The 9,146-nt window shown below is 39.2% G+C and overlaps 1 protein-coding gene across 2 annotated transcripts in view; it reads left to right on the top strand.

Annotated features, from left to right (window-relative positions):
* Positions 1-4,936: 4,936 nt before the first annotated feature.
* The window catches only part of LOC147624048 (uncharacterized), a 41,539-nt gene continuing 37,329 nt past the window's right edge, over positions 4,937-9,146 (top strand). For both annotated transcript variants that reach the window (XM_086820932.1, XM_086820933.1), the window contains exon 1: positions 4,937-5,510. In XM_086820932.1, coding sequence (XP_086677058.1) covers positions 5,062-5,510 — 449 coding nt within the window. In that variant the 5' untranslated portion in view covers positions 4,937-5,061. The remainder of the gene's footprint in view (positions 5,511-9,146) is intronic.

Below are 9,146 nucleotides of genomic sequence, written 5' to 3'. Positions count from 1 at the left end.
GAGGAATTCTATGGGTAATCAAATATTTTAATAAAGCAATTCATCTAGAAATCTAGATGAGGCTAGAGATAAATTGTTAGAGTTTTCTGATACATAAGATGTAGTGCTTATGATTGGCATCATGAGCATAAGAGGGGTAGGCACAAATCATGTTCTAGCTGCAAGAAGATAGCGTAGCTTTATTACAATAAGCCATATAGGAACTTAAGAAGATCTATGAGATTGACTCAGACCAAGACAATGATAGTGATGATGTTGACCTTTCTTGCCATTGTGTTGGGATGGATATGGTGGGGGTTGTGGATCATGGGAGAACCAGTAGGGCCATAAGTGCCAAAAGGAGTTCTTGTGAATGATCCTAGTCTTGCATCCAATATTTTCCATGGTTTGGCAGATGTGGTCAAGATTCTCATGATATTATGCAGTTTGGGCATGGTCGTGATTATGTGATTCTTAATGTTCATGAGGATGTGTCTCGTGATGAGGCAACATCCACATGGCTTTTGTGGGGGGACCTCTTGCCGGATATTCTTGCAAAGAGATGCAAATTTTGTGGTTCATTTTCAGTGGAGTCTACTTCACCACAAGGTTCAGTTTCCTCTATGGTTGATGGTAGCTAGGTTTCTTCTCAAGTTTATAATGATGTGTTTACATGATGTATGGTGATATGCATCATGAGGATGATGCTATCATGCTTCATGAGGTGCTGATTTTCATGATATTATTCTTGATGATGCCATTGTTGATTTTCATGCTAGTCTTTTATGTGATGATGATTCACATTGCTATTTTTCATGATATTATTCTTGATGATGCCATTGTGGTCCATTGATGATCTTTCTAGTGATGTTTTTATGCATGTTAGGGCTTTGCGTATCTAGGATAGTGACCGTGATGTTGGTCTTTTATGTGATGATGATTCATATGTTGTTGATTTTCATGATATTATTCTTAATGATACAATTGTGGTCCATGATGATCTTCATATTAATGTTTTTATGCATGATCTTCATATTAATGTTTTTATGCATGATAGGGCTTTGCCTATCCATGATATAGTTTCTTATTCTTAGCGTGATGGGATTTCTTTATCTTTCTATGCTCATGCTCATATTGATGGATATTTGGGGGTGTGCTTATGGATGTTCACGTATGTGCTTATGGATATTCAAGTGTATGCTTAATGGATTACATGTTGCAGTGGGATAGCATGGATTTTCCTTTGCTATTGGAGTGGTGAGTTTCTCCATATATGGTTCTATGTTTTTATCTTCTTTGATGAGGATGTTCTCATGCTTCAAGCACATGCATGTGTTGAAGACCTTCTCTATGCTTATTATTATTACGAGTGCATAGGGAGGAAGGAGCAGATTTCTTTGGTTCATATTGATGCTATTACCTTGATTGGTGATACACATGCTCTTGATGGTCATATTTTTACATGATGTTCATATGGTTGAGGAGCATGTTGATACTCTAACACTTAATTATGATGCTCATTTCCTAGTTTGTAAGCAGTTCTCATGGTGTCAGATCATTCTAATCATTCCTTTGATGATGATATCGTTTATGTCCCAGTTAGAGCATGATGATGCTCTAGGTGATGTTTAGTGGAGGTGTTTAGTGGAGGAGCATACTCTTGGTCTAGTACCTAGTGGATCATTCTGATTTGATGGTGTTCTCTTTGGAGGATGATCTGATCATCCATGCTTTCTTGATATAGTTGTTGCTGAGATCCTATTTGGCATAGTTTTATGGTGATGGTGTTTCATATTGAAATATGGTGCTTGTCATGTTATGTATGGGGCACATGTATGTGGGCATAAGGTAGAAGAAGATTAGGATGTTATGAAATTGGAATGGATGCAAGCTAAGGTTATTAGGAGATATGAATGGATGAATGTAAAAGGTGTTCAATGGTCAAAAAGTAGACACATGGAAGGTGCAAGGGTGCACAAGGCATGTGAGCATTTATGAACACATGGATGGCACAAGTGTGCATAGAACATGTGGATGAGAGCTAGATATGGATGTAACAAGCTCACTCTCATGATGAAAAAAGCGTGATGCGTTGATTAGCCTTGACTCATATCTTAATCACTTCTATTAATGTTGACATTATGCTCTAATTATGTCTTTTTCCATCTTCTATCCACTATAGCTCTCACTTCTCGTGGTTATGTACCTCAATACCCTCTTTATATCCACTTCTTTCAACATGGTATCTAGAGCTAGGTCGTCATCCCATCCCAACAATGTAGTATTAGCACTAATTAGGACTTGCATTAGTTGTAATTAGGCTTGTTATGATCTCTAATTAACATTTTCCTCTACACAAATGAGTGGCTGCCATTGGAGGCATTGGCTCTCTTTTTTCTCTCAACCATGTCACAAACCCTTCTAGAACAAGCTAGAGGACCTCAGAGCAACCAAGCACATTCAAGGAATTGAGCAACCTCATCGAGAATCGCACAGATTTGATGTTAGCTGGTGCTATAAATTTTGGGGTAAAACTTGAAATCGACGAGCTCATGCAAAATCAGATAAACTACACTGAGCCTCATGGATTTTCGATGGCTACAAATCGAGCTACAGTCTCAGATTGAGCTAAAAACGCCGCCTTCTACCTCATTCAGACTCAGGCACTCTTCAAAAGTCAAGTTTAGTAATACAATGATTAAGGCTTGATTAAAATGATTAATCATGTGTTTATGGACTTAAATCTCAAGCATACTCACTGCTATTGAAGGCTACAAAGTTTTTCTTGCTCATTTATTGCCAAATCTACTCAGAATTATCACCTAAAGCTATCCAATTTTCACCATAATTAATTAAAAATTAGCATTACTAATACCTTGATTGGTGTTAATTATCAAAGGTATTCTGAGCATCTTATGATTAGATTTACATCTTTGGATGTTGTTAAATCTCAGTAAGACCCTCTTCATTAAGCCATGACTACCTAAAGCCTAGTGGATAAATTTAGCGGTGAAGGATTCCATACATGGCAAGCAAAGGTCATGTAACTACTCATGCAAAAGGAGCTTTGGGGGGGGTAGTAAATGGAGATGAACTCAATGAAAAGAGTGAGGCTGAGGTGAAAGCATGAATAAATAAAGATATAAAAGCCATGGCCACCATCATTGGGTTAAGCCTTGGGGATAATATCATTCATCACATCGGCAACAAAGAACATGCTAAAGAAGCCTGGGATCAATTAGAGAAAGTATTTGGAGCTAGGGTGAAAATTTCAAAATAAATCCGAAAATATAGTTCTATGGGCTTGATATGGAGTTCAAAGACTCATTTGTGGAGCATGTAGGTAAGATGAAGAGCATTATGATGCAACTTGCAGGTATCAAGGCACCTATGAGAAAGATGCAATTACGATCTTAATCAAAAGCATGCCTCAAGAGTTTTCTTCGGTGAAGGTGTTGAATCCTCCTTAAGTAGGTACCATTGCTTAACACATAGGATCTCTCATATGAGATGTATAATGCTAGACACTGAAGAAAAAAAAGGAAAGTGAGAGGTAAAAGGGGAATTCTTTTTTTTTTTTGGGGGGGGGGGATTGCTTTCTTGTTGTCTTGTTTTGCATCATGTTACATGCCAATTGCTTTCACTAGACCCAAAAACCTACAATTCAAACCTTGGCACTAAACCTAGCTTGGAAGGATCATTCTATGTTGGAACTAGGTTGAACAAACCTCTCTTTGATATATTAAATCATGATTTAAAAATGAATTAGAAGACATGAAGTGAGTGCATGATTGAATGGAGATGCACATGAAGCTTGTTAGAAGGTTTGAAACTTTTAAGTAGACATTGAGTCTTACTTTCCTCTAAAATACCTCTAGCTTGAAGTACACACTAACTGAAATAAAAAAGTGGAAGTAGGAAAAGAAGTCAATCTACCACGCACAACAATGCAAGTCAAGCAACAAAAAACAATGCACTAAATTTGTAAAATGTGATGTCTAACAAAACAAAACGTAAATTTACAACATTGACTTGCTAATGAAAAGTGCACTTTTGTTGCAAGTCCCAATAAGGTAAGAAACAAAAGTTTGAATGCAATGGGAGAAAATTGTATATGAAGTTGAATGTTGGTTTTTAGAAATTTTATACAAGGATGGGTTGAGTGGCATAAAATTCATTCTCATCACAAACAAAGAAAAAATCACAAGGATGAGTTGAGTGGCATACAATTTATTCAAAACCAAAAAGAATACATAGTTTATTGGGGTTACATGTCTCATGCTGAATCCCAATTTTTGTTATAGGAGATCTCCCTTGCCCAAGCTCTTGGACAAGGAGTCTCCTCCGTTCATCACCCCGCCCAATAAAATATTTTGTTGAGAGTTTGTAAAATCTATGAGATATGTGTAAAGGCCCTAAAAATGGTCCTAGACAAGCACAATATCACGAGGTGACACTGAGGAACCACCACATAAAATGTGACACTTACTTGTTTAGTGTTTCAAAGATAGTTAAAGATCTCTCTCTCTCTCTCTCTTCATTAATCCATTATCAATACTAATAATGGATTAGATTAATGTATATTTTGTAAACTTACATCATAAAATGTGACACTTACTTGTTTAGTGTTTCAAAGATAGTTAAAGATCTCTCTCTTTCTCTCTCTCTTCATTATCAATACTAATAATGGATTAGATTAATCTATATTTTGTAAACTTACATCATAAAAACTCAACATATCTAAGTTATATATATTTCAAAGTTAGCACTTATTTTTTTTAAAATATTAACAAGCTTTGGTTGATCTAACATTGATTATTATTGTATTTAAATAATGATACACTCCTTATATAGAGAATTTGAATAACTAACATTAGGAGTTCCCTTAAAGATGGTGGAGTGACAAAAAGGGGGGGGGGGGAGCATAAAAAGTGAAAAAACAAGTGGTTTAAAAAGTGAACACAGGCGCGCATCTCGGGTGTACACAGAGAAGGATCAAGGCGTGAGGAAGAAAACTGTTATTTCCACTCACAGCTGCAACAATTACCTGCTTTGGAGGTGGATGCTGAAGCAGGGTATGGCATGGTGGTGCCTTCTTCTTTACCCCCTCCCTTCTCCTTCATCAAGGGCCATGGCTGTGGTTGGTCTGCAAACAGCCTCGAAACTCAATCCTCTGTGAATGCAGAAACTTCAGATGATGCGCAACCTTCTCACGCGAATGCAGAAACCCTAGAATATTCAGCTGATGTGCAGAATGGGAAGGCTGTGGAAGCCATCAGCATGGACGAAGAAGCGCAGAGAAGGATTTCTGGAGCTGAGTTTTCTGATTCCAACCAAGAAATGCTCAGAAACGGGATGCCTCTTGATCACGACGGTGATGATCAGGACGAGGATGATGATGATGAAGGTGTATCACAGCACAGGGTTGAGAACGGCTGCTCAGAGGCTGAAAGCGAGCTTCTGAAGAGGCGTGTTCAGTGGAATGATAGCCATGGGAAGGAGCTTGTGCATGTCCTCGAGTTTGAAACCAGGTAAGAGAAGACATACTTTTTGATTCGTGCGTCTGTTCTTAGCTGCTCTTTTAAGGGAATCATCTGTGGTATGGCTGCAAATTGATGCTTACAGCTGCCTTTCCTAGGGACTTATCTGTCATTTGGGGGCAAATCAATTTTCTTGGCTGCTCTCAAGGGAATTATCTATAGTTTGGCTGGAAATTGATGTTCATATCTGCTTTATCCTGGAAATTAACTGTCATTTGGCTGCAAATCAATTTTCTTAGCTGCTGTCAATGGAATTATCCGTAGTTTGGCTGCAAATTGATGTTTGTGTCTGCTTTTTTATGGGAATTAACTGTAAATTGTCTGCAAATTGATGTTCTTAGCTGCTTTCTGAGGGAATTTTCTACAATTTGGTGCCAAATTGTTGTGGTATAGCTGGTCTTTCAATCTCTTAGAAAATGCAACTCCAATCTTTCGATTTCATGCCACGGATTTTCCTCAGTTGACATTAGGGCAGTGTTTTTCAATGGAACTAGTGTGTTGCTATGAAATATGAGAGTTGTTCTTGCCTTATCTAAATGTTCCTCTTTCTCCTCGTATGCAAGCACTCGATTCATAGAATGTGATATATACACCAATTGGACTATGGCTATGCATAGTCTTATCTAAGCTCCTACCCCAAACGAGTATTCAGTTGAAGCATGGAGCAATCCAAAGCCTGAAATTAAAAGCAACATTGTTTTTTTTGGTATGCGTGCTACAAGCCATGAACAAAGCTATCTTATACATCACAATGTATTATGCATGAGTTCTATTTTTGAAATCAATAGTTAGTATATTTACAAAGTCCAATGATTGATTAGGGGACATATCTTTGTCAATAGTGCACGGATAGGTGTGGCTGAGGCAATGTAAGCTCACAATGTATGGGGCTTATTTATCTTTGATAAGTAAAAGCTGCCAGGATATTTTGGACATCACTTGTCATGATTGCTTTCAGATAATCTTGGATGTTCAAATACCTCCGTTATGACATCATTCCGAGTATTGGATCCCACTTGCGGTGAATTGTGACCTTGAGCTGCCTACTAGGCACTATTCTTTGACAACACCCATGCTTCACTCATTTATGTATGCCTACTCCTGAGTGTGGGAAATTTGCTCAATGTTTTCTTAAGAAAGTAGGTATTTGGGAAGTAAGAAAAATTTTTACAACAAGGGAGATTCCAGACCAACCAAGGGGGAAATCTCAACCAATCGAGTGCCATGTGCTGCGAGCAACCCCATATGAGAGAGTGAAAAAAATGCCATGATCCCATTCTCATGAATTGGCCATGTTTTCTCTTTGTAGCCCTCGAAGATCCTTGAATCCTAACTGGAGTGGCCATGAGCGTGTGGATAATATCACACCAAATCCTGCGAATGCATTGTGTATCATAAATCAAAGTGCCGTCCATGGCCTCAGTGCATTTAGCCTTCTAGATGTGCCAGGCTATGATGCTAGCAATGATCTCCCATGCAGTGTCCAATCTCTGTGCTGGAGATACATAGCTTGACTCTCGCATGTCTTGAAGACGACACCGCCGACCCACTCCCTTGGTAACTTGTATGATCATATCTCTGTCGTTCCCTTCAAATGTCACCATTTGGTCCCTTCACCAATCTTGACCAGTGTTTCACACACTGAATGGAACCAAGGTGTGAACGGGGATTTTCCACAGAAGAAAGCTGGAGCATTTGTTGGCAAAGTTTGGCCTAAAAGATGGCTATGCAGCATGAGCACCATGGCATTTTTATCAATAAAGTGACTTATAATGTTTAAAAGTCGGTGTTTTCACAAATCATTAATGAAGGGTTGGACATATTATTATTTTGGGCATCCACAGGTGGACAAAAGGAGGCGGCGCCTACATGAAACTTGGGCTACAAGCCAGGAAAAGCATAAAAGTTGATATTTTTGGGCTAAAACTTGGAGTACAAGCCAAGAAAAGCATAAAGTTGATATTTTGGGCCAAAAGGAAAAGCATAGCTATTATTGAGCTAGTCGACTCTACAAAAGCAGGGCTTGGGGCTGTTTTGAGGATGGCATCCCTCCTCAGCATATTGGAGTCTTCTCTTTCTCTCTTCTCTGTTGGCCGACTTGCTACACCTCCTATAGGGCTGGCCGACTTGCTCCATACCTTCTATAGAGCTGGTTGACTCCTTCTTGGACAGGTAGCCATAGAGCTGGTTGACTCCTTTTAGGGCAGCCTCAGAGCTGGTCGACTTCTTCTAGGGCAGCCACATGGCTGGTTGTTTTGTCCCAGAGCCTGACAGGGCTGGTCGACTCACTTCTGGGCTGATTTGTGGACTGTTTATGGAGCTGTTTTTGGGGCTGATTTGAGTCTCTCTTCTAGGGCTGATTTGAGGCTCTGTTTTGGGGCTGATTTGGCGTGGAGTTTGGGGCTGTATTTGGCTCCATACAGGGCTGTTTCATGGACTGATTATGAGCTGATTATGGGACTGTTTTGAGAGAGTTTTTCGGATGGCTTTTGGTGCTATGTTTGTATCTTGGTTGTACATTGAGATCTGGGCAAGAGTTGTGCTGATGCTTTGTGGAAAATCTGGTGCTGATCTTGTTATCTTGTAAAAGCTTCTCTCTCTAAATAAAGAAGTTCCTATGGGGGGCCAACCGTTTCGGCTCAGTGCGGTGTATTTACATCGTTTATGGTTCTTCCGCTGTGTCTTCATACTATCTTTCTGGTATTTGAAGAGTTGGTCTATTGTTGTTCCGGGAGTTCCCCTACTTTGTGACATTGGTATCATAGCAAAGGCTTTCTCGGAAGCAAGAGGCTTCCTTTCAACAAAGAGAAAGAGAGAAGATCAGAAGTGGAGACTACACTGACCAACAATTTTGCTATTGAGCTTGTGGAAGTAGTCATGAGTAGTAGACAGCTTGGTCTAAGGATTTATGGATTCACAGATTTGATGCTCAGAATATGGAGTTGGTTTTATGTGCCTGTGTTGAACACTCTTTCCATATGGATTATTGTGGATTATAAATCAAGTTTACGAGCAAGCTATATGGAGCTATATCTCAAGATACCTTGTGTGTATGCGTAGGAGATATTTCTTTTGGCTTCATGATGAACCTGGCAAGAAAAGCTAAGAATACTTTGAGTTTTGCAAACTTGCTGCTTTTTGCAATTTATTGCAAATGTTTTTGGACACTTAATCCTTGTATGCCCATACAAGGAGAATTGTGTGTTGTTTCTTTGCCTTGAATCGTTTCAGGTAAACATTATGGTTGAAAAGCCTGGTTTACATGGTTTTTCATACGGACATGACCAAGAAGTATGTATTGAGTTTTTGGCTCCTTTTGCTTGGATGGAGTATGTTTTTGGCTCCCTTTATTTGGGATGCAGTGGACTTACGAAACTCATGGATATCTCATGGATCGCGGATTTTTCCATGGATTTCTTTCATCGACCGAAATGCCTGTAAAACTATCTTTCGCAGATGTGTTTATGGACACCAGGATACTACACTTGAGTCCACCTCTTATCATCTTATTATCTCCTACACTTGAGTCCACCTCTCCTTCTAGGTCTGTGATCAGAATACCACCACAAAGGACCACACTCCTAAAATTTAGGAGATTTGCTATTTTTGGCCCAACTCCGATGGAAA

This window comes from Cibotium barometz, chromosome 26 (assembly GCF_041138505.1).
Source record: "Cibotium barometz isolate CiBa-2024 chromosome 26, ASM4113850v1, whole genome shotgun sequence".
Classification (NCBI taxonomy): domain Eukaryota; kingdom Viridiplantae; phylum Streptophyta; class Polypodiopsida; order Cyatheales; family Cibotiaceae; genus Cibotium; species Cibotium barometz.
This window is presented reverse-complemented; position numbering and strand designations above follow the sequence as displayed.